The sequence below is a fragment of the Orbicella faveolata genome, unplaced genomic scaffold (assembly GCF_042242905.1).
Source record: "Orbicella faveolata isolate gen_17 unplaced genomic scaffold, um_ofav_v1 contig_1, whole genome shotgun sequence".
Taxonomy (NCBI): domain Eukaryota; kingdom Metazoa; phylum Cnidaria; class Anthozoa; order Scleractinia; family Merulinidae; genus Orbicella; species Orbicella faveolata.
Genome location: NW_028301536.1, coordinates 12,352,567 through 12,377,002, shown reverse-complemented (window position 1 = coordinate 12,377,002; position 24,436 = coordinate 12,352,567). Strand labels below are relative to the sequence as shown.

At 37.8% G+C, this 24,436-nt stretch overlaps 3 protein-coding genes across 3 annotated transcripts; 2 read left to right on the top strand and 1 right to left on the bottom strand.

Moving 5' to 3' along the window:
* Positions 1–200: 200 nt before the first annotated feature.
* Positions 201–10,815, bottom strand: LOC110041760 (cilia- and flagella-associated protein 58-like). The gene is made up of 18 exons (XM_020747075.2): positions 10,677–10,815; positions 10,466–10,549; positions 10,085–10,300; positions 8,884–9,032; positions 7,769–7,841; positions 7,578–7,661; positions 7,258–7,452; positions 5,673–5,970; positions 5,403–5,485; positions 5,212–5,304; positions 4,523–4,720; positions 3,762–4,112; positions 2,957–3,062; positions 2,666–2,783; positions 2,431–2,542; positions 2,278–2,355; positions 1,400–1,680; positions 201–630 (listed from the first exon to the last, which is right to left on the bottom strand). Exons 1-18 carry the CDS (start codon positions 10,680–10,682, stop codon positions 510–512), a joined length of 2,646 nt encoding a protein of 881 aa, XP_020602734.2. The 5' UTR covers positions 10,683–10,815; the 3' UTR covers positions 201–509.
* Positions 10,816–15,355: 4,540 nt separating this feature from the next.
* Positions 15,356–18,499, top strand: LOC110041738 (uncharacterized). The gene is made up of 3 exons (XM_020747048.2): positions 15,356–15,869; positions 17,521–17,668; positions 18,059–18,499. The coding sequence occupies exons 1-3, from the start codon at positions 15,491–15,493 to the stop codon at positions 18,216–18,218; spliced, it is 687 nt and encodes a 228-aa protein (XP_020602707.1). The 5' UTR covers positions 15,356–15,490; the 3' UTR covers positions 18,219–18,499.
* A 3,179-nt stretch (positions 18,500–21,678) lies between these two features.
* Positions 21,679–24,032, top strand: LOC110041674 (uncharacterized). The gene is made up of 3 exons (XM_089289578.1): positions 21,679–22,492; positions 23,011–23,158; positions 23,666–24,032. The coding sequence occupies exons 1-3, from the start codon at positions 22,129–22,131 to the stop codon at positions 23,769–23,771; spliced, it is 618 nt and encodes a 205-aa protein (XP_089145704.1). The 5' UTR covers positions 21,679–22,128; the 3' UTR covers positions 23,772–24,032.
* Positions 24,033–24,436: the final 404 nt, after the last annotated feature.

Sequence of the window (24,436 nt, the reverse complement as noted above, 5' to 3'; positions counted from 1 at the left end):
TACCTTTTGGTCTTGTTCTTCAAATTGTATGTTCATAACGAAGACCAACAGCAAAAAACAATTCTCCTGCACTGTGCGAAAACTTTCAAAATAAGCAGTTTTGCGTGGGAAACAAGGACGATTAGCAAAAAATGGAACCTGGGTTTCAACAGGAAATATTTGAGCACGCCAGAGAGGAAGGCAAAAACAGAACTCACATCGACGTTTGTCATAAAATGTGTTTACTCAAACCATGTTTGCATTTCTTAAAACAAAAATAAAACTTTCATAAAGAAGCGACATTAGCACGAGCCCTTTACAGCTTCCGTGCGAATGTACGTGCAAAATCTCGACTTGCAGACAGTTAGAGACACAACACAGTATGAGGAATATTTTTAAGCGTTACAAAGCCCTCCTAAACTACACCTCTCAAAATTTGAGTATGTCATTTCTTACAAGGTAATTCTTAAAATTATATATACATTTCCAGAGGATCTATTTGCACTATTTACAGAGGAATTGTTTGTATTTTACGCTACAGCTTTGGCGGGTGGCTTAAGATTAAACCCTCCGCCGGTGAATCTCGGTCCGTCGGTTCTCTGAGGAGAGAAAGCAGGTCCGGTGGCTTGTTGGTAAGCTCGGTCTCTCTCCCTGTAAATATAAACACAAAACTATAAGGAACCGTGATGGCGAAAATTTCGCGCAAGTTGAGGTTTTATGAGCATGTTTGAAGAACCATCAAGCTCATTACCAGACTCCCTCCTCGCCCTGACTCATAGGCTTGGACGAGAAACAAAACTGTAAACGAGGTGGAGTTTAAATGATACATTGTCAGAAAGTATACAAAAGACTTACTCTACAACGGGGGCGGCGCTGACAGATAATTAATAAAACTCATGATTATTACCACCCTGTTTTCTGTCCCTGCGAGTTGTTACGGGATATATTTCAATGCGTAGGGAGATTTTAGTTAATTTTTAGACAGCAAAATCTTCCGTAATTGTAAAGATAGTTGTTGAGGTGTTTGAAACCTGCAACAGAGCCTTTGAATAAGAAATGAAGTCTAGGTCTTGAAGCCGGGTAAAATTCAAGTTAATTAGCTTACGTAAGTCAAACTGTGTTGTCCAAATGCTATTAGCTACAACTCGTCTATGACAATTGTCCTCTTAATAATAACTGGGTGCCGCATGTAAGCGGGTATGTGGAGATCACCATTAAACACCATATTCCTTGATGTTTTGTTACACATGATGGAAAACAGATCCCGGAAAATAGCAAGGCACCTCCCATTCAGCCATTGAGTTCAACTCCGCAAAAACCCTTGTTACAAAGTTGCCAAATAAAATATTACTGATTGTAACCTGTGATTCTCTACATAACGGTGTAAGAAAAAAAATTATAACCGTTCAAACGCAGTTACCTCGCTTGCTGTTCTTTTCTCTTCTGCATGTAGAACTTTTTCTTGACTTCCTGCAGTTCTTTAGCTAATCTCTCAATCTCGTACTTATATTCCTTGACTTGTGCCTCGTACATGTTGAGTTCTGATGACATTCCTTTCATTTGCTTGGTTTTTTCTTTGAGTGTTTGTTGATAGATGCTGAGCTGTTCGGCTACTTCTGGTCCTGGTTGCCGAGCGAGGATTTGTTTTAGTTCCATGTAAAGTTTCTCTTTTTCTTGAATAAGGAGTTCTTTTTCCACTACCTGAGAATCACAAACAAGTCAGCAAAAGAAAACTCACCTAAATGATAAGGCAAAGGGCTTTTTCACGCTTAATTTACCCCCAAAATAAAAAGCTATTTTTACAGAACGTTGGAATTAAGCATAGGGTATCGCACACCACAGCATACGGAGGTAACCTAAAGTTTGTAGAATTTAAGAAAAAGTTCGTTCTTCGTAAAGAGCAAATTTCGGCCTAAAAACCCCCAATGACTTTTTGTTTTTTGCAACCAAAAAGCAAAGGCGACTGTCTGGTCTGCCAAGAATGTTGCCAGTTAGAGATCCCCTTTAGTAGTGTACTAGTGAAGAACACTGAAAATGCACCTTTCGTAAAAGCCTGGTAAAATTGTAAATTTTATTCGGGCAAAAAAGACGGTTAAAATCACGCTCGATGCTCAAATATTTCGAGGTACAGTGTTACTGGCCACGATTTCGAGCTTCGTTTGCACCTTTCACAGTTTTCCTGCTTCGCTCGCGAGGTAGAAACTCCGAATTATGACGTCAGAGAGCTTAGATTTTCGCGAGCCCCTCGCACGCACGCACGCGCGTGCAAGAAACAGAGAAACAACACATCAGACAAACCTCTTCAGTCTTCTGTATAAGTCGTCTTTGTAGAGTTTGAATCTTTTGGATCATTTCGTACGTACTTGGATCACTTCCCTGAAAAACAAATTGATAAATACTCAACAAGGGTTTTCCAGTTTTAAAACTAATGGTTAAATTTCGTCAAATTACCTCCAGTTTTCTCCATCTGTGAATGTTCATCGGGTTTTCAAGTTCTTCTTCCAAAGCTTTGCATCGAGTTCGTTCTCTGAGAAGCTCGCGTTGCGTGTGATACACTTCGCGCCTATCCAGACAATGAAGTACAACGGTTAATTTTTATTGAGATCTTTCTCGGCGTAATTTAAGTCTGTCTGACTTGTTTAGGGCTTTTTTACTGTAAACAGCGCCCACAAAAAAATGTTCTTACCTTAAATCTTCCACGTTCGCCACACTCTTTGTAAGAATGTTCTTCTCGCGGCGAAGTTTTTTGATTTCAAGTTTTAGCAGTCGGATATCTTCTAGTCTCTGTCGGTACTGAATCTCTCCTGCAGACCAACATTTAACTCATTAACAAAATGAACCGGTTTCAACCCAACATTGGGAGATTTACTGTACTCTAAAAGTTGAGAAGAATAACCAGTATGACTAGCTTTCTTTAAATCATTATCAATGTCAAGCAAATGAAACAGCACTGATGAACAATGAAGACAACCCTTACCCTTGTTGAGAGTAGACTGTTGTATTTTAATCTTTTCATACAGCAAGGCCAGTTCGTCGTTACGTCTCACCAACTGTGTTCCCAAAATATCTCTTTCGCTAATCACCTAACACCAGGAGAACAAATAGGTAAATTCAATAACTTAACACAATACAGTATCATAATGAATCACTAGATAAATGAAGGGAAAAACTATTGCTTCACTTCAATATAATTTCTTAGGTTATAGACCCTTTTTGTAAGTATTAAAATTAGCCTGACTAACCTCGTTCTTGAGCTTATAATTCAAAAGAATTTTTACTCCCAAACGAGTTTAGTGAGGCCAATTTAAATACACACAAAACAATTTTAAATTGGCAGCCATTTATGAAAAGGGTCTATACTTAGCTGATGAAAATTGTATAACTGCTTGGTGTAATGTGAGTGTAGCATTTTCCAAAGCAAACTAACACAACGCTAACCTGTTCCAGGTTCTCGGTCAGTGGGGACGATCGACAAAACGGGCGGGTGACGAGCAGGATCAGGGACTAGCGGGATCCGAGAGAGAAAAGGAGAAGGCGGAGACCTCTCCTTTGACCCCGCTCGTAACCCAACCGTTTTTTCGATCGTCCCCACTGACCGAGAGCCTGGAACAGGCTAACACAACGCATTTGTTAGTGATATGTGCAAAGAGAAAGCGCAAAAAAAAAAAGAAACAAAACCATGAAGAGAATCAAGAGAATGAAAAACAAGGGTGTTAGTCATGTCCATAATCTTCAAGAGCCTAATTATTAGCTACATATTGCTACCTCTATACGAGCCCTACCTGATCAAGTTCCTTCTTCTGTCGGAGTCTCTCAGCATCAGCTTCAGATATGATCTTCAACAGCTTCCTCTCCTCCACCTCCTGCTGTTCAATGTAGGCCTTGGATTCCGCTGCCTGCTGCTTCATCCTCTGCAACTCAGCCTTGAGTGCGTCCTTCTCCTTCTCCACTCTCTGATGCTCCAGATGCTCTTTCACCAGTGCTGCTTCCTTGGCCATGATCTCCTCCTTTAGCTGGTCGATCTGGTGGTTCATGATCTTTAGCTTACGTTTCATCTCAGTGATCTCATCTTGAGATTCAATCAGGTTCTTGCTGTACAAGTTACGATCGCTACGGACGGCTTCGTAGAGATTCTGTGAATCAGACAGGTCATAAGCCCTCAATATTTTTTTATACATTTGCTACAACCCATACCACTGTACTCGAGACTGGGCAATGTTAATTGCTTCCTGTAAAACTGTTCATTAATTGAGACAAATTAGAGTATACTAACAGAGAGAAACCTTAAAGATCAGGTTAAATTTTCGCGTATGAAGCAGATTAATTCATAGAGAATAAGATGAGGTTTAAGCATACAGAGTTAAAAGAGACTGACAGCGATAACGAGGTGCTGTACGTAAGTTCGACGATTTTCTCTTCTTATTTCAGGTAGAACGAGAAATCGAACAAACGTAATGGAACAATCTAGACGTATTGTTTCAAAGTACTTTTTAAAAACCCTTACTGGAGAAGGCTTACTCGATCTTCAATAACCTAAACGCACCTGTTGCTGCTTCAACTTTGTTTCAGCCTCAGCAATTTTCTTTTTGTAATCAAAGATCTGCATCTCTCGCACTTTGACATCTTCCATGTGTTGTAGCACCTTCTGTGTGAGTTCACTGGCTTCATTAATGTAGCGATCTCGCTCTTTCTCCAGTTGGTAGATAATCTTACGTTGCTTTTGAGCTTCGTCTTTGTAGTTCTATACGCACAATAAAAACACAACATTAGAATGATTCAACGTGAATAGTTTTTCTTGTAGTCGGAAACGGATGTACGGAAACTTAAAAGTCAATGAAAGAGAAAACTGCAGCATTCCATCGAAAAATGTTTCATCGCTTTTAATAATTAAAAAGAGTGAAACAATTAGCGATGGAATGCTCCACAAATTATTAGTGTTTCATTTTGGGACTCAAAATGTGATGAAAACTCTTGAAACTGTACATCAATAGCTACAAGTGGACGCTGTCGGATGGCTAGAAGCATCAGTTTCTACAATGACAGGGATTTTGCTTTAAGAAATTCAACGATAAACAATGTTGCAAATTTTAAAAGGAAAATTTCAAAACATCAAGCCTTCTGCAAATTGCAAAATGAGAAATCTCTAGTTGCCGGCTTACATTCCATATGACGTTCTTAATAGCAAAATCGTCGGAAGTGTAGAAATTGCAATCTTTTTTGCACGGTTCTCACCTGAATTTCCTGCTCCAAGTTTTTCTTTGTTTGCTCGTGCAATCGAACAAGTCCAAGCTGCTTCTGGGTAGCACCAGCTGCCTTCAGCAGATTCTGAAAAAGACAAGCAGTATACAAGTGTTAATGGTAACATCTAAACTTCAAATGGTTACATCAACACAGTAGAGTTTCAAGATTGGAAAGCAAAATACCTTGTTCAGGATATCCCTTTCTCGGACAAGGTCATCAATGGCTTTCTTGTCCGCTTCAGCCTGTTTCTTGCTTGATTCAAGTTCTGATAAAAAAGAATTTGAAAGTTTTAAAAACTCAGTTACAAAGAGATAAAGTAATTCCTTTGGAAATAATTCCCACTTCACTGTATTGCATACATTAAAAACAATTGAAGTGACCATAGTGCCACAGTCCTGCTACACAGAGATCGTATTTCAGTGCATCAATTTTCTACCTGCACATTCTAATACCTTTTTCTAATCCAGCAATCTGTCCTTTGAGTGTTTCTTTCTGCTGTTCAACCTCCATTTTCTGATCCTCTATGGTTCTCAGCTTTCTCTGGATTGCTTCTCTCATTTTTGTAAGTCGTACTGTGTCCTGTTTAAGGCCATTGATTTCATCTTCTTTTGCCTTGAGCTCAGCAGCTTTCTGAGTGTTTTCTGTTGCCAGCTGATCACAGTTCAGCAACTGCTGGTCAAAGTCTTGCTGGACTTTGGTTAGGCGAGCATTCAGTAGGTCTGTATCCTTCGTAGCTTTCTCATTCAGTATCTAAGGTGATACAAAAGTCAATCAGTAACTCACTAGTAGTCAAATAAAGCTCAGAGATACCATTTTTCCTTTAATATCTTATCCAGTAACTATAAAAAAGTCTTGCTTTTCTAAAGGCTGAAAATGACATACATGTACAGATGAAAAACACCACAGCTCAGTTACCTCAAAAACTTGATACCATCTCAAATTCAGATCATTTTTCTTTGGATATGCTTTTCAATCATTTACTATCAGATATCTCAACCTCTAGCTATTTCAATTTTTTAAAATTTCCTTCAAGAGTTCAAGGTGGTGGCATCCAACTGTAGACATTTTTTTAACACCTTATCTTTTGTGCCATTAGACTCCCAAGAAAGAAATTATGCCAACTGGTGCATAAGTTGTGAACCAAGATGGATTTGGGGGAAGAAATAAGAGCCAGAAATCCCTCTGGATTCGCCAACTAACTAGTGCAATTCCACTTTTAAAAAACTATGCCATAATCCAGGCTAACTGTACAAATCATCTTAGTTACTACTTACATATACACAATTAAATAATCATCAGCAAGAACATGTGTGCACATAGCTCTGCAAGTGAGAGAAGCTTGGCTAGGAACGTACTGAGGGATATTACATGGCTGTGCAGAGATACAAAATTTCTCTTTGAGAGTCGAGAAATGTTTCACGAGTGAGTGCAGCAAACAAGTGAAATAAGTTATTTTTCAACACAAGAAGAGTAATTTTGTATCCCCAAGTGGCCATGTAATGTTCTATTTGTATAGGTAATCATACAGTTTTGAGTTCAATTTGGAATTAATTTGCATGAGTAAGTTTTTCAAAAAGCTGAAATTGCATGAGCCGCTTTGGCAAGTGCAATTTCAGCTTTTTGAAAAACTCACAAGGGCAAATTAATTCCAAATTGAATCAGAAAAACCGTATAATTATTTGTTAATAATATACAGTGGAATCCCGATTTTACGAACCTCCAAGGTAAACGAAAATTGGTTCGAAAAATTGGAGACTTTGAGAAATTGGGGGTAAAATTACAGTATTCGACTGAGGAGGGGAAATGACTTTTGGTTTGAGTTATTGGGAGGTTCAAAAAACTGAGGGTTTGAGAAATCGGGATTCCACTGTGAACATGAAAAAATATGGAGGAAATGCCAGAAGATCTTTCTTGAAGCTATTTTTTCTCAAAGTTTATTAGTAAGACATGCATTTGCCAGCACTTGGGAAATTTGAAAGAATCATTCATTTTATCATCACCATCACTGTATATTATTATTTCTCTAAACAAACCTACCCTTTGTTCTTTGAGCTGCTGCTCAAGCTTTGTGATGTCCTCCTGGGCCCGTTGAAGGTTTCCTGCTTTTGTTTTAAGTTCAGCAGTTCTGGTTTCCAAGTCATTCTTGGCTTGTTTTAACTCCTTTTCAATTTTTTCCTTTTTCCTGGCCTCTCGCTGGGCCTCATTACTGCGGACTTGAATATCTTCTTTAAGCTGAAGTACATAGAAAACAAATTAAGTCCAGCTATAGTAATTATGTGACATGCACACAAATAAATAAAATTGTACAATTGTACAATCTTAAGAGCTGAATAATAAAAACTGAAGCTCCATTTTACCTCTGCAATCTTCATTTCTGCCTCTTCTCTGTCCTGCTCAGCTTTCTGTTGTTTCATAGTTGCACTGGACAGTTCATCTCTCAACTGAAACAAATTTCAAAGACCCACGGTCAAAATCACATAAATTTGAAAAAAGGAACTAAAAATAAAAACCACACATAATAAGTTTGGAATGAGAGAAAAAAACCTACCTTAGCAATGTCAGACAGCTTTTCATCTCTTTCCTTCGTCAAGTCATCTTTGATCTTTAATAGTTCGTTGACACTGCCAGGCAAAGAATTATTGAATTTATATAGATCATACACATACGTGCATTGTACTGTATGTAATTATTTTGACAATAATATTAATAATAATTCTCCACATTATAGTCCACTGCACATTAGTAGCTAAGACACTTTGAATTCAGTTTTATGATTGTGCAGTTGTCTGTATGCTTTAAAAGTGAATCTGAGCTGCTATTAAAATTAGTTATATTTAACAAATAGACCCGTAGCCCTTGCGGGCTACGGGTCAATAGCCCATGAGGCGAAGCCGAATGGGCTATTGACCCGTGTTTTAGTATCACCCAACTAGTCGGACAGAAAAGGCAATAATAAAGTTAGCAAATGCAAGTTGAAGAAATATTTATTTGGGAATAAAACGAAAGAAAGCGTCATGCTCGATCGCGCCAATTTCGCTACTCGATGACTATTACTAATAGTCCCCTAGTAGCATAGCCAATCAAAATGCAGGATTTGCATTAGTCCACTAGTTGGGTGATACTAATATTGGACAGTAAATTATCAGAACAATACAACACAAAAATAACACAATATCAAGGAGATCTGAATCTCATGGAAGTTCTCTTGCTTGTGCATCTTTACATTGCAAGCAAAGTCAAATTGTTTTTCAGGTTAATCCATTTCCAGACAAGGGTAGTTTACCTGATGCAAAATTACGGGTCGAAATAGAGAGTAAAGGAATAAAACTCCCTCTTGTGTTATTTTCCTTGACATCTTGAGATCAGTGAAAACTCTAAAGCTTTAAAGGATTTAAATTCATTCACTCCCTCATCTGGTTTGCAAAATTTACACACAATGTGTGGTTCCAGAAAATATCCATACCCCCACCACGGTGATAATTGGAAATTTGTGGTCAAAAAATGGACATTCTGGGGAGGAGGGGGGGGGGGGGGCTTACGTGAAATTCCCTCCGTGGTGGGGGTATGGATATTTCTGGAACTACACAATGTACCATATATTTGAATCTTCCCTAAAGGGATTTCTATTAATATATTGTCTTAATTGTAATTCATTTTTGTTACCTATGGTCCTGCCCCATGGTTAAACCAGCTCCTTGTTCAACCAGCTTGCTGAGGTTTGCAATCTCAAGTTTTAAAGACTGAATTGTCTCTCGTGCTCTCTGCTCTTTGTCATGGGCTGCGTCTACCATTTTCCATGCTTTCTCGATTTCCTGATCGAACATAACAAAAATTTACATTTTAGAACAAAATATTGTAACATTGTCAATCGATCCTTGCTGTTTATAACTCCTTTTAAAAAACTGTTGTTGATTTCAAATTTACAACAGAATGTGACCTCATAACTAGAAAGAATTTCCCTGTTCATGTTGCTGTTGGATGTTGTGTTTATGTACAAGATCTTAAAGCAATAATACATAGAATGCTACATGTAAATGACAACTCTTGTTATGTTTGCTATTTGGAAAATCATTTAATGGAGTTGTGTTTAGTCATTCAGTTTCAGAAACTCTCATAAAGTCACAAGCTGTACTCTATGGGTTGAGTACTGAAACGTCCATAGTGTCATACAGGATATCATTGCAGTTTATAAAGGCCTGGGAAAAACTAGCCTGTTGATCTGACCACCAAGTGTTAAAACCACAGGCACAAGACTTGCACCCAAGGTGTGAGAGTTGGCAGGTATAAGACCAGACAACACAGCATCTTGCACTGTACATAAAGATGGTACAACAGACTATGGTAGAGCTTGGGTGAACAGCAAAATGTTGTTGTGGAAACAAAGATGTCCCTTTAAATGTGTACATGGTTGTGGAACTCAGTTGTCTACTCATTCCTACAGACAATAATTTCTCACATCTAGCTCAGAAATTTTAGTCATTATAGTCTTAACTGACACTTTTTCAAGAAATACATAATCTTCAACCAATGCAAAAACACCCTGTAGATGAGGTGTACTTTTCCAGATTCTCAGATTTTCAAGGGAAAAGTGACTGCTGACGCTGTTATGTTCAGGAAAAACACATCCTGTGACTAGCCCTGGGAAAATTGGAAACCAAGTCGGAATTCTTTGGATGTCTCCAGACATGGTTGCATTTTCCTGGATAAAAACCTGATGCCTGGGATTTGGGAAAAGTTGGTATACCATGTGAAAAGGTGTAAAATGTTACAAGTAGAGTGACCAGTAGTTATTTCCATTTCGGTCAAGAAGTAGTTATCACATTGCTACCTTTTGACTTCTCTTTAATATTTAAACCGTGGTTACCTTTTTGAGCGAAGCAATCGTGGTCTGATCTTCCTGGGACAGTTTTAAAGCAGTTTGAACTTTGGAGGCATTCGCCACAATCTCTGCGTTCAATTCTCGACATTTTTGCATCAAACGTTTTTCGCTTTCATGGGACTTCTTCAACGCTCTGTGTAACTTTTCATATTCCACACGGAACTTCTCCAGACTTTTATCTCCCATGAGTTCGCCGAGAACCTGCAAAGTTGAACGAGAATTAAGCTGACTGATTATGCTTTGGTAGTGGTAAACACTGCAAGGGAACCACAAATTATAAAAGCTTATGTCTTTGCATGTCCCAAAAATATCTTAACAAAGTTGAAGTCACAGACATTCAAGATCAGGCTCTTCTTTAATACATACCTCTTGAAAATCTCTTTCCAGAGCTTCGAAGGCATTTTCTTCGATAGCTGGCTTTTCTTTAAGATCTTGTGATTTTTTCTCCGTCTGAATAAAGTAAACGGCCGAGTGTAAGTAAGCAGATTGAAAACCGCATCAACAGAAAGCTCAAATTGAACAAACTTTTACCGCATACACTGTTGTAAAACATTAACAATAGAAGTAAGTACATTACCTCCATCTGTTCCTTTTACTCTTGCGGACTAGAAGTCCGATCGCAGGTTGTAAATCTTATGGTTTTGTTGCTACTCTGTTTGTGCGACTTGACTTTGGCAAGATGGCGGACAACGTTTGATGCTTTGTTTCTATGGTTACGGATTATTTACTCGATCCGTACCCAGTTCAGCTCATAAAATAGAAGAGGCCCGCAATGCGTACAGATTAATTTATGTGATGGGAAAGCTGGGCCATGGGGGAAGCCAGTGGAAAGAGTTAACCACACACTTACCACTACTTCTGTGCGGCTAAATTATACATACGAATATCACAAGTAGAATCTTGTTGCTGCCATTTATTTAAAACGTCTCTTTTTCTCAGAAGCAAAACGATGAAATGAGAAAGAAAACGTTCAGAAATAAAAAAAAATTACAGGAAAGGATCGTCTGGGGGTACTCCACTGAGAAGAACATATACAATTCCGCACAAGAATACGATGTAACTGTGATAAAGTGAAATTGATTACTAGATTACTATGATTTACATCTCTACATGTTGCTTCAATTGTCGATTGCATGCAGTTTAATGAAAAAATGCGAAAATTTTGTAATTTCAATTGAATGCGACTTTCCTAAAATCGCAAAAATTAGTACCCAGCAAGAAAACAACAGTTTTTTTACAATCGCAAAAAATAGTTCTTGCAAAAATTAGTTCCCGAGAAATTAAAAAAATCACCGTTTCGCAAAATTAACTTGAACTCCCGCAAAAATTTAGTCCCACACTGTAATTCTTTCACTCCAACAGTAGTGGAACGTCTTTTGAAGACAATTGCTTACAAACGGTTACATCTGCACAGTACTGTTTAGCCACGCGACATAAATATGAGACAAGCTGGAAAAGGCGAATTTACTCTGTAGTAATTCAGTTTTGGGCTGCAAATAGCCCATGAGTTAAAAACAAACAAACAAACAAACAAACAAACAAACGTGGCAGCCAATTCAGAGCCGTTTTAAATTTTCGAAAATTTAAAGTAGCCCTGAATCCTCTACCACAATATTCTTTCAAACTCGGTAAAAAGTTTCATTTCAACATCCTTATCCACAATTCAATGAAAAAAATCGGGTCGTCAAACTTGCTTTTGAGTTATAAGCTCTTAAAGGTATGGCGTTGTTGACGGGTTGTGCTGGTGCATGCGCGAGACACAATCATAGTCTCTTGCTGGTGCTGTAGTTATTTCCATTACCAAGAAAATGACTACAGCTTGTTCACTACCAATGGTTGGGCATTTGGTTGATGCCACTACTGTAGTGTCAACAGAAATAGAGTGACAGTATTAACATATCAAAGCAGAAAACAGGCTGGAAACTAATTGCCAGCTGCTTGCTTGTGTAGCCGAATATAGACTAGGTACTAGAGTCGAGGTGATGTCGGAATTTCGTGCATAAAATGACGAATGAACTTTGCACCTCATTAAACGTTTGGAAAAACGCCCACCTTTGTTGAGAGCTAATCGCCCTTAGCTTAATACACAATCTAAATTTAACCCTTTTCCCTGAAACGTATGGTCGTAAAATAAACAACATATCAGCAGCTTATAAATCTCTTTTTATGATCTACTATTCGGGAAACAAATCCGTATACTTCTGTAATGTTGCAGGCCTTTGCATGACAAGAAGTGTTTTCAATTGGTAGTAATAAGGAGAGATGCACGCAAGCAATTCCAAAGCGCTAAATACATGTACGTCATTACACACAGAACATAAGTTTACAAGGATAGAATTCACTGAAGGACTTAAAATAAGCTGATTTATACTGCACGGGTTAAGCTGCGTACAGCTGTGCTTTAAAGGGCCGTAAGTTATCATTGGGAGTGGGCAGTTGAATAAGAATAGTTAGTGACAAATATTGATCACAAATACTGGGTTAAAATCATGATAAATATTCAATATTCATCAGTTTCTTAACCCCACAGGTATCAGTAATGAATATATACGTGCCGCAAAAACATGATAAATAAATGTCGAGTCACATATGATATATAGACTAGGAATTATGTGTACTGGCGGGAAAAACAAAGAAAACAATGGCTATTATCTGTATTAATATTGACAACCGATTTATTTGTGACGAGCAATTAATTATTTACCCGCAGCACCGTAAACAGAGAATTATTGAGTCCGATATTGAGTTAATTTTAAAAAAGTAATAAAAATTCCTTTTCCATATTTCTATCGAGTCGCAGAAATACGTGCGGAATTACATTTAGCAGGGAGAACTAGAAATACCGCTGGCATTTGAGCTTTCCTACGGGTGTTTTCTAGTGGACTTGATAATTACCTCTTTTGTTTTCATTGAGAAAGCCTATTTTCTTGTGTGCAGTAAAACATGGTTATTCATTCAAGGTGATGTTTGTGAATACGTTTTTAGCTCGTCTTAAGTAGTACTATTTGGGATCAGGAACAATATGGTTTGGCCACAAACCACAACCCCGATAAAAGTGTTGGGTGGGCCATCTATTTTCTCCTCCCTCCTACTTGTCAATGTTATAACTAAAACAAAAGACTTTACCATCATCGTCGTCGTCGTCGTTGTTTTCTTCTTCCTTTACGCCCCAAGGGGAGCATGCGGCATCCACTGGCGCCCTCTATTGCACATGCACATGGTTCTTTGCTAATGCTTTGGCCCCTCCCGGTAGTAGCCCACTCATTCCAACCGGCCTAGTAAAAAACTTACTAAGCACACTAAATCGGTTCAGTAGAACTTCCACATTGATTTTGGGAAGAGACGAGACAGTCAGTCAAGAAACCTCGCACCATGCAAAAATCTTATAGAACTCTCACCATGCAACATCTCATAACATTACGATTGTATTAGGGTTCTCAAAATCCTAATACATTTTGTGTTTCGTAGGCGACAATCGTAACCAAGATTTACAAGAAACAATTCGCGCTCGTGGAAGTAGTTCCTGAGACAAGTCCCTTGAAGAGTATAGAGGAGGGAACTGGTTGCAAAATGTTTTTTGGGAAAAGAATTATTCTAGTTAATTTGTTTACAAGGACTTGTCCCACACAGTGTTTACACGAAGTGACAACCATAAACAAGTCCCTGAAACTTGTTCCTTCAATATTCAAACTAACCGGGTGGGCGAAACGACTTCAATTGTAGGTATGTATGTCACGCGATACATTTGAGCACGAGTTGTTTTAGGTTTAAGTCTGTTCTGATTTTTTAAAAGCAACTAGGCCACCACCACACACAAGAATTTCATGGGTCAGATGTTAAAAGAGAATGGGAAAAAAAAGCTTTTGTTCTAGGAAAACGTTTCCGGAATCGTGCGGACGTCAAGACCCACACAAATTTCCGAATTACATTTTGTGTCGTATCTGCTTAAGTGCACCGCATACATAGGTGCTGTAGAACTGTTAAGACCTGTTAAGGAGATACGCAATCAACCAGCATCCACAGAGAGCAGCACTGCTCCCCTTAAGCCTTGAATTAAATGGTAATGTGACGCACAGCCGCCAAATAGAAATGCAAATTTAGTGTTATCATAAATCCATGGCATAAATCCCAGATCATAAGTTCAGTTTTGTTTGATATTAGATTGTCTGGATGTGTGGCATAAGAAAGCTATGAAGCGCAATCTATTAGCTTCTATTCTCAAGATCTCTCAAGGGCAACTACATGAAAATGTGATAAGCAGAAAGAGGAATGTCTGCTATAAATATGAAGACTAAAGCCAGTAGATAAAACATCAAAATTGTTCAATCTTCAGAGGTATCTGTCAATAAAATGTCAGATTTGTTATTGTTTTTAAACTAACAACTTTTGTAAGCGCACGGACGTCTGACCGCCATATTTAGTCAGTTTTTAGACTTATTCTTTGTCTTGATGTTAGAGGATTCTGCAAGAATTAAAATATGACATTTCCAGGAGAAATTCTCAGAAAGAAATACATTAATAAGCCCGATTATTTAGTACATTCACAAACCTTGAAAGACTTCCTTTTGGCTCCCGTCCATCAAAAGGTAAATTTTGTCAAGCACTGTCGGAACGTCAATGAACTTTACCCTTGACTTTCAAATTACTGATTGATGCTACGCCGAAAATGTTAAAATAAAGACAACTGAGATTAATATGACTGGGTCCACATTATATTTCTACGGTAAAAAGTAAGTTCATTTCAGTGAAACAATTATTGTGCTTTATATTTCCTTTGCTTGAAAGCCGGCATTTTACAGTAGTCAGAGATGACGCAAGATTAATGCCGGTATTGAACAATCTGCGGTATTGTTAGTCGCATGTTGAAACACAGCGCTACTCTTGATGTGTAGATAAAGCGGCCGTATCAAGTTTGTTTACTTTGAGCAAGAAGAAAATTACACCTTGTTAGACTGTTTGAAGCTTTTTATTTTTGCACAGGATAGTTTAGATCTCAGTAAAAGAGCGATGATAAATTTTGAAGGCTGGTTGAGAAACATAGCAACCATCAGGTCTTCAGGGACAATTTTGCAATAACTATAAAAAGCAGCGAACGCGGATTGGAGGAATCGAGTGACGTCATGATTTATGTGCATATATATTACATTTCATGTGTCACAAAGGGAAAACTACTTTGAAACCGTGCTTTTCCTAAGACAGTGGAGGGAAAACCTCTCAAAGGTTTTGGGCAACTTTGCATCGATCTCGCTTATCTAGAGCCCTCACCTGGGGCTGAGATAAATCCTCTAGGTCGATACTGTCGAAAGGAAAGGTTATAAGGGGTGGGTTGGGCAATACAACCAGTTTACATCACCATTACTGATATTCCACTCTAACTAAAATCTCGAGAGAATGATCCCCGATTCACGAGTGATACCAGTAGAAGTTAAAGCCTTGGTCTTCGACTGTGATGGGACGCTTGTTGATACTATGCCAATCCACTGGAAAGCCTGGTGTAAAATCTGCAAAGAAACCGGACTTGTATTCCACAAAACCGACTTCTACACACTCGCAGGCGTTCCGGGCAAGAAGATAATCAACGTGCTGGCGAAGCAGCAAGGAATCAAACTCGATCCCTATGCAATTTACGACAGGAAAAGAAAATACTTCCTAGAAGGATTAACATCTGTCTCAGCGATCCAGTGTGTCGTTCGTATAGCTGAGGAGGCTCATAGACTGGGTATTCCGATTGCTGTGGCTTCAGGCAGTTCGCGCTCTCAAGTACAGAAAGGTAAACTAAGCTTGTATTGATCGTACGTTCATTTTACTAGCTGCTCGAAGTTGAAACGAGAACTTTTGAATGAGTTCAACGATCGCTGTGTTTATACTCCTGCTCTGATATAACCGAGAGTGTTTTATATAGGATCTCGTAGTTTTCGTTCCACGAGATTTGTTATTACCTCGCTTTATTCAGGTGGTTTGTTTGTCAACCTATGGCCGACGCCCACAGACATACCCTCGCTAGAATTGTTTTGAATCTAGAATGAGGTCCTAAGCACAGGCGAAAACGTAGTAATTATTGCTTTGATTTTAGTAATCTAACATTTTGGTAAGGAAGCAAGAACTACTTTGCAACGAAAGATGACTCTCCAATTTAGCTCTTGTTATTTTCCGTTCAGGGCAAAGTCCACACTGATAACAAAAGATTCGTGAGCATTCGTTTATTTAGCAAATATCTCGAATATCTCCCTGAATATAATGAAAAAATGGAGGCAGACCTTTCATTTATTGGATCAGGGTTAAATTGAGCGTGTTTTTCATCGTTTTTGATCACTGTACCATCTTATGTTTTTCGCATTTTAAAGAAAATATTCATGACGATAGAGGTAGAATACGTTGTGGAGGAGTGTCGGGGGTGTGTGCAGGTCCGGCGTTCATGATTGGTTAGTTGCCCCAGGTGGTAACTAACGTGGTAAACATTCGCTCGATGAAGCACGTACGAAATTCAAAGAGAGAAAATTCCAAAATTTTTGCCTTGAAACTGAAAAAATAGGACCAATGACTTCAGATTTGTTTGTGTCTCAGGATTCAATGGTAGATTAGAAAGAAAACTGCACGACACCGCGATTTCTTTGAATGTATCGGACGTGAATGTACGTTTCATTTTCCCATTTTTTCAGAGGGAACTAATTATTTTGGAATATGAATTGTTCGTTCACCGTTGTATTAATGATGCATAGTAAAACTAAAGAGGCCGTTTTGGTCGTAAAATGACTTCAATTTGTTGTGTATTCCCCTTTAATGTCTTATTCATAACTTTTAACAGATGAAAACGATAACTTAAAGGTTAGAGTCACGTCACACGACTTCATGAAACTTCTACAGCCATAAACTGATTTATCTTCCTTCAGGCATGCGATAATTTTTGCGCGAAAACTATTCTGATTATTTACGTTATTATAAGGAATAGTTCGTCTAAGTCACTTGGGGTTGTATTTGAGTTCTTCAAAGAGCAAAACAGAGATACTTGAATCAGTAAATTATCCCAAATAAATAAATAAATAAATAAATACAGCTCGTTAATCTAAACTTTTTGAGATGCATCAGTGGGTACGATCGGAATTATGCTAAAATGAAAAAAAAAAAAAATGAAACAAGTGTTGATGAGACTTGAAAAGCCTTATATTCTTGGCCAAGTTTTAAGAGTGCATAAAATTTTCTCTTGTCCCATCAAAGACTCGTAAGGGCCAGTATCCTCAACCACAACTGTTACGATCAAGAAATATAATCAATCATTTTTAACATTGCTTCCTTCAAATGACGACAATTGCCATACTTGACTGCACTCTCATTTGTCTCAGTCATAATGTTTGTTACCACATTACGTTTGTATTGATTAAGTTTGAACGTCACAAAAGTTTGTGTTTGTTTGTTGATTCCAGCCCTTAGACTGGCAGGGATTGAGGACTTGTTTGATGTAGTGCTGGGCAATGAAGATTATAAAGAACATAAGCCAAAACCAGATGCGTTCATTACAGCAGCAAGCCGACTTGGAGTCAACCCTGGGGACTGTTGGGGTTTTGAAGACACGTAAGTTTATAAAGCTGAGTACCTTTTAATTACTAAAATGCATAACTTTGTTTGTGTTCAACCCATCTGAATGTTTAGTAATGAGCTACCTAAAAGCTTTGATTATTATTTCAGGGGAGTGTTATTGTAACATTCCAGCCAAGATTAATAAATGCCCAGGTAGAAAAAAATAATTTGAAGAAAATGTTGAGGTCTGTTGACCTCTCCAAAAATATTGGTAATGTACTGTAAGGACATAAGGATTTAATTATGTGGCCTTTTTACAAGAGCAAATATTAGCTAGTCCCTCAAACTACCATGCTACTCCACAATAGTAATTAAGTGATGTAGAAAGTCACACTGTAATGAAAAAGCCATTTAATAATTTGCATTTTTAATTCCTATTTGTAGGGATATTGGCCTTGAGGCAATCAGACAAGCAGGTTTTTACAGAGTCACAGATGTGCGGCAAATGGAGGGATACCCTATGAGAACTGATGAGAATGGACTAGAGATAACCAACCACAAAACAGAATTCCATAGTTTAAGATATAGAGCCTTTACCATGTAGAAATAACTATGTTCTTCCCTCTATGACAATATATATACTTGTTGTAGTCAGTTACAACCCTAATGTACACATGATGGCAAAAGGATGGTTATTTTTTTTATACACAAGTCTGAGTCTTTAATTTTTTTTTAAATTAGAAGAAAACAACTTTGTGAGTAAGTTAGTGGAAAACTGGATTTGACTGTCAATGGAGCTTTGGATTATATCCTAGTTTAATTTAACATGCATCATTTTGTTTGTGTAGGAGCAGTTTCCAGGGAAGTGGTTCACCTTTACAAAAATGTATGAAAAAAATATTTAATTTATTGGACTTATTTTTCAATTTTAAAAATGCCAGTAGATTTTTTTTTTGAGAGTCTTTGGCTGTAATAAAAGATTTTTCTCTTGAGAATTTAAGGCCTGTTTTGGACATTTTATGTTCTAGAAATGATGAAAGTCGCCACATTAGGGTTGTACTGGAAACTATTTTAGTCAAGTGATTTTGTATCCATTCATTGTACAGTTTTCTACAAAGGGATCAGGGAAAACCCACAGTTGCTTGTTATTTCTGACCATTCTAAAGGAAAAGAAATCCATATTTGCTCAGAACACAGCCTATGTTTGAGATTCAAATTGATGGTCGTAACACCATGTACTCAGGCACTCAGCTTTTTTCCACCATGCATCCTGCTTACACTGCTTTGCTTATTTAATTTCTTCACACAGCAGTGTAGTTTGGTGAATGCTTTTTACAGATTTATAGGCTATGAATGATTATAACTTATAACTTGTATCTAGAAAATAATATCTAATACTATTAGATTACTACTGTAACAATATGAATATTAACCAATCTGGATAGGCCATGTTGGAATGGCTGAAAGGAAAAAAGTTAATTTGTTGTAAAAAAAAAATATTTTCAATAATATTGCCCAAATTTTATTGGGAATTATAAAATTTGAGCAGTGATTTTCATACAGGAAGATCTGAAGCAAGTTAAGGAAAGTGTCAAGGGAAAAAATAATACAGAGAACAAGAGAGGACAAATCTTGGTTTTGCTGATGTACTCTGAATAGTTTGATAAAAACTCTTAATAATAAAGAAAGCAATAAAGTCCACTTCAAAAAGACAAACGTAACAAAGGGCATTAAATTAAAATGGAAAGATACTGTATATTTACAAGGTAGCTCACTCAGGGTCTGATGTATTATAGGCAACAGGGTGTGCAGATTTATTATATTTAACAACATAAAGGATGAAGAAGATGCATCCTTACTTGGCAAACTGGGCCTTAATACTTTTCTTGATCACAAACAGTGGTCCTTGACATCATGTGAATCATTAGCTACAGAAAGATATATATCAGGAAGTGCCGCATTGTAAGACTTAAAAGATAAAAACAAAAAGGAAATACAATAAACGGACATTGACACAAATATGTTTTTTAGTTGGTGCTGTCTCCTGCAAGGGAAGATTATTCTGTGAAAAGGGGGTTTTGTGGGTTTTTACGTACAGCCTGGTTCACACTAGCGAAATAACGACATAATGACATCCACATAACGACATAAGGAAAAGATCAGTTTTATGTTTATCAATTATGTCGTTATGTTCATAAGCTGTTATGTTGCTCATATGTCATTATGTCCACATGTTCACATTACAAACATAACGTCCTTTTTACATCGAGATAACGTTGTCATTATGTCCCTAGTGTGAATCAGGCTTAAGGGTTAATAGGGTTAAAACATAAAAATAACCCTTGTTCCCAATAAGGGTTGCATGACCTTAATCACAGCTGCCAAGAAGACCCTTGTAAAGATTTGCTTTAGCACTGTCCCTCCATCTCACTACAATTCAGCCAGATATATCGCTCTCCACAAAGCAGTGGTGTGGACTGCCTGATGTAGGCTATCCTTCCAAACAATGCCCCCTTTCTTACAAGTGGGGCCTTTTAATTATATACACCCCTAATGGAGTACCGCAGCACCCCTTCACGCACCCACCAGTACAATTGCAAAAGTGACATTCAGTAGACAGTCAACAGAATAGACTATTTAGCATAGTGCATTTTGTAGCCTTGAGTCCATATCTAAACTTTATATGGAATAATTAACATACTGGCATTAGAAATATATGCAAGTTACCCTTATTTATTTATATTTATTTATTACAATTTCAGACTACTACAAATATAAAAATAAGCCATATGGATGATCTGTAAAGGAGTGAAAAGCTCTCAGATTGAATTCACAGCGACTATCCAATGGCATGGTGTCCAATTGGTTTTGTTCCTGAGTTTCATGGTTCTTTAACCCTAAAAAGCGCCCCTCTCTAATAATAAGCGTCCTCGTTGTGCTACAAAAAGTAAATTAGCATCCTGGGGATTCAGAATCATTCCGGTATTCTTGATTACGTTCTGGCATAAAACTGGAAATGAAACTACAGATCGCGTATGGTCGACTGCTTGAAGCATGGTGCACGTAGATTTTTCCACCTTCCACGTATTAAAAACACGTATAAAAGAATACAGAAATGCGATGTCCCATTGTTTTTATGGTTTTGACGGATTGACATGGCTGCAATTAGCATGACAAAATGCAGGCTAAAATGTTTTCAGACATTGTCTAAAAACAGTCTTTTCGAAACATTTTAAAATTGAAAGTAGTCAAGCGTATGGGCAGCGGTTCCATTTCTAGCTTATCTTTAGCTAGAAAAGAGTTTTCCATCGAAAAACGTGGTAGAAAGTACAAAATCCTAGCTAATCCTGCATGTTTTATATGCCGAGCATCTCGCTACTAAACTCGGCGTCCGACGGCGACGGGGACCTTCCCTTCCGTCACTATGACAATGTGATTCAGTTGTGATTTATTTTAGGAAACATGTCATGTTTCACGAAAATTTAAAACTGGCAGAATATCGGGGCTGGACTGCGGGTTAGAGGATGCCAGACTATTAGACTCGTGTTTACACCTACTGTATGTCTAACCATGGATCATTTCTACGATTCATTGAGAACGCAGAAGTGCATATGTTTTATACATGTACTACAAATTCATATAACCCCACTAGGCTAAAGGCTTTTTAGTGAGCCAAATAAAGTGCACATGGGGTCTACAGGCAAGTTCTGCACCTAAAATACACTACAACCTCCTCTGCCTCTAATGGGGGTTATTTTCGATAAGGCTTAGTACTAGAGTTTTAAGAGATATCTTGATCTTGATAATATTTACCCCTCCATCAGAAGACTGAAAGAAAAACACATTCCAAAAAAATTCACAGGAAGCCAGTCCTGTAAAAAAAAAATGCAAACAAAGGAAAAGCAAAACCAAAAGAAAGACGACAACGCCAACACCACCAAGAAAAGCAACAACAACAATAACAACAACAACAAAACAAAGGAGGTTGCAGTTTTTTTTTGTTGTAGTCCAACAGTCCAAAGTCCAATCCACAAGTCCACAGTCCATTCCAAAACGTAGAACACCGTGACAACAAACACGAGTTTTCATTCATTCACGAAACATCTCGATCGTGGGGTGTAATATCTCTATCGATCACAATTTTGTTGCGACAATTTCCTATCAAGACATGACAAAAGGCATTGTTAAAATTTGTATATGGTTCAAGGCCTTCTCAAGGAGCTATTACGTCGCGACTGCTTTCCTACTTCATGATCAGTGACAACGAAGAACTCAAGAACTCAACTTTCTGAGAATCAAAAGGGCAAAGTATCATCGATTATGAAGCCTACGTAATTTGCGGGACTTTTTACCTCTTACGGACTGAGTTCGGGGTCACTGATTTCAAATATTTACTTCCCGCAATTTGGCTGGGGTAAAGAATTCGTGTCTTAGCGAGCAATCGCTTGTGGAGGTTCTACAAAATATATTTGGCGGGAAGAAGTTTTGTCCGCTTATAAACAAACATTTACAACATGCGTTTACCTCTTGGGTTAAAAGGTTTGATATTTAATTGTGATGGGACATTATTGGATACTATGCCACTACATTGGAGTGCTTGGTGTGCCATCTGTAATGAGACTGGCTTGAAATTCGACAAGGAAAGTTTCCTCGCGCTAGCTGGAGTGCCTGGCAGGGAAATCATTCGTGAGCTAGCGAACAAACAAGGCATCACTCTAGACCCGATTGAAGTCTACGCTCGAAAGAGGGCTTTCTTTCTAAAAGGACTGCGATCTGTTCAAGTTATACCTTGCGTAATTCGATTTGCATTAGACGCCCGCCGCCTTGGTATGCCCATAGCAGTTGCCTCAGGAAGTTCTCGAAGTCAAGTCGAGCAAGGTAAAATTATAAAAGTTTATCCAACTTTTTTTTGTCTCAATAACTTTGACTTCTTTTTGAGCTTAAGATTGTGTAGCTTGGTTTTAAAAGAGTCCCTACAAAACTTAGTTTGTTCTCGTTTTTGTTTTAGAATCGCTTGATGAAGCGCGGGTCAAAGTCCACCACGGCTTGCTCTGACTATTTTTGACGTGATAAAAGACAGGAAGCAGGGATAAGCTCTGGGGAGTTAATCCTTTCTTACTGTCTTTTACGCCTTGTAATTAATTCCACGTTTAACCAAATCGCGAACGGTTTCAAAGATATTTCGAGACATTTACTATTAATTTTAAAACACTGTTATGAAAGGGGGGTTTGAAGGTGGAAGGTGTGACAGAGTTTCCCCTCATTCATGTCTTAAGATCAGCTACACGAGAGGCGGCAAATACCCGCAGCGAATTTTGTTAGACTACAAAGTAAAGGGACCCAAGGTTTTGTTCCTTAAATAATCCGTGCATTCATTTACACATTTAACTCCACAGCATTAACAGAGGCTGGTATTCGTGACTTGTTAGACGTAGTTGTTGGAAATGAAGATTATCAAAATGCCAAACCCCATCCAGATGCGTTTTTGACAGCTGCCAAACTATTGGGTGTGGAACCGCAGGACTGCTGGGCATTTGAAGACTCGTGAGTTTTTTAAAAGATAAAATTGCTTTGTTTTTTGTTTTTTTTGTTTTTTGTTTTGCAACATTTTATTATTACATATAGTTAGTGGGAAATCAATTAACTTAGAAGCTGTCATCGCAAACTCACCCCTTATGGGTGTATTTTAATTTGCAGCTGTTAGAGTGTCTCATAGTTATTTGTGAACCCAGCAACATTTCTTATTTAGGATAATTCTAATTCTGTCCTTAGTGCATGCTAAGAGGGGATGAGCTGCAAATTACAGTGAAACTTGTTTGCAGTTCCCAAATAATTAGAGAAGAGGAAATATTCACATGGAATGTCCCTGGAATATGTAGCAGGTTTAAGGACAACCTAAGGGGCATTCACTTGTAATATTCATGCATCCCCAGGGAAATCATCCTATGTTAAATCATTTTTGGTCATACATGCATTATTGACAGAATCTTGTAGATAAGACAGCCACAAAATAAACACTTTTTAATCATAGTATACAACTTTATTTTGTAGCGACATTGGTATAGAAGCAATCAAAAGAGGTGGTTTTGCCAAATTTGTGGATGTAAGGCGTTTAGAAGGCTATCCCGATGTTGGTAGACTTGAAAGTAAGGGGTGAAACCAGTGAGCATTCCTGAAGCAAGGATCATTTGCACAAGAGTCTGGAAGCCAAGATCATGTGCACGTTAAGAGACATATCAAGATACAAAATGGAGTCTCTTGTTGCCCTGCTGCAATATCATACTAAATAGGGTAAATTTGCCTGCAGGACAAACATTCAAGTTCTCCTTACTATGTGCTAGTGGTCTTCTATAAGTTGCCTTGAGACAATTTGTTTTTCCCAGTTCGTTCATTCTCATGGACCTATCTGACAAGAAAACGTAGAGAGAAGATGGGAGTTGATCGCTGGTTTAGCAGCATTAAACAGCGTTTCCCCCCCCCCCCCTCCCCACTAATTGTCCAGCATATCTTATTTCAATGTAAACAATGCCAAAACATCAAAATGTGAAATTCATGCTCCACAATAATTTCAGCTTTCCATTTCTTAATTTTAGCACAGTCACTGCATAATAGGGACATTTTTTTGGGAAAATACCAAGGAATTCTTGTTTGATAAAATTTTTATCCATGGAAGTCATGGTAAATGCCAGATTTTATAAATTTATAAGAGCAGATCAAATCCTTCATCATTTTTCAATTTTCACTATTAAAAAATTAAGTTTAATATATTATTATGCATTGCAAGAACTTTTAAATAGCCTAAGGGAAATTATTTATTTGTTC

Bases quoted from the DNA above. Each gene is read 5' to 3' on its own strand.
- LOC110041738 (XM_020747048.2), top strand. From the start codon at position 15,491: ATGATCCCCGATTCACGAGTGATACCAGTAGAAGTTAAAGCCTTGGTC. The intron at 15,870-17,520 runs GTAAACTAAGCT...TGTTGATTCCAG, and splicing joins GCGCTCTCAAGTACAGAAAG to CCCTTAGACTGGCAGGGATT. The intron at 17,669-18,058 runs GTAAGTTTATAA...TCCTATTTGTAG, and splicing joins TGTTGGGGTTTTGAAGACAC to GGATATTGGCCTTGAGGCAA.
- LOC110041674 (XM_089289578.1), top strand. From the start codon at position 22,129: ATGCGTTTACCTCTTGGGTTAAAAGGTTTGATATTTAATTGTGATGGG. The intron at 22,493-23,010 runs GTAAAATTATAA...TTAACTCCACAG, and splicing joins TCGAAGTCAAGTCGAGCAAG to CATTAACAGAGGCTGGTATT. The intron at 23,159-23,665 runs GTGAGTTTTTTA...TTTATTTTGTAG, and splicing joins TGCTGGGCATTTGAAGACTC to CGACATTGGTATAGAAGCAA.
- LOC110041760 (XM_020747075.2), bottom strand. The intron at 5,486-5,672 runs GTATTAGAATGT...CTTTTTTATCAG, and splicing joins GATTGCTGGATTAGAAAAAG to AACTTGAATCAAGCAAGAAA. The intron at 5,305-5,402 runs GTATTTTGCTTT...TGTCTTTTTCAG, and splicing joins AAAGGGATATCCTGAACAAG to AATCTGCTGAAGGCAGCTGG.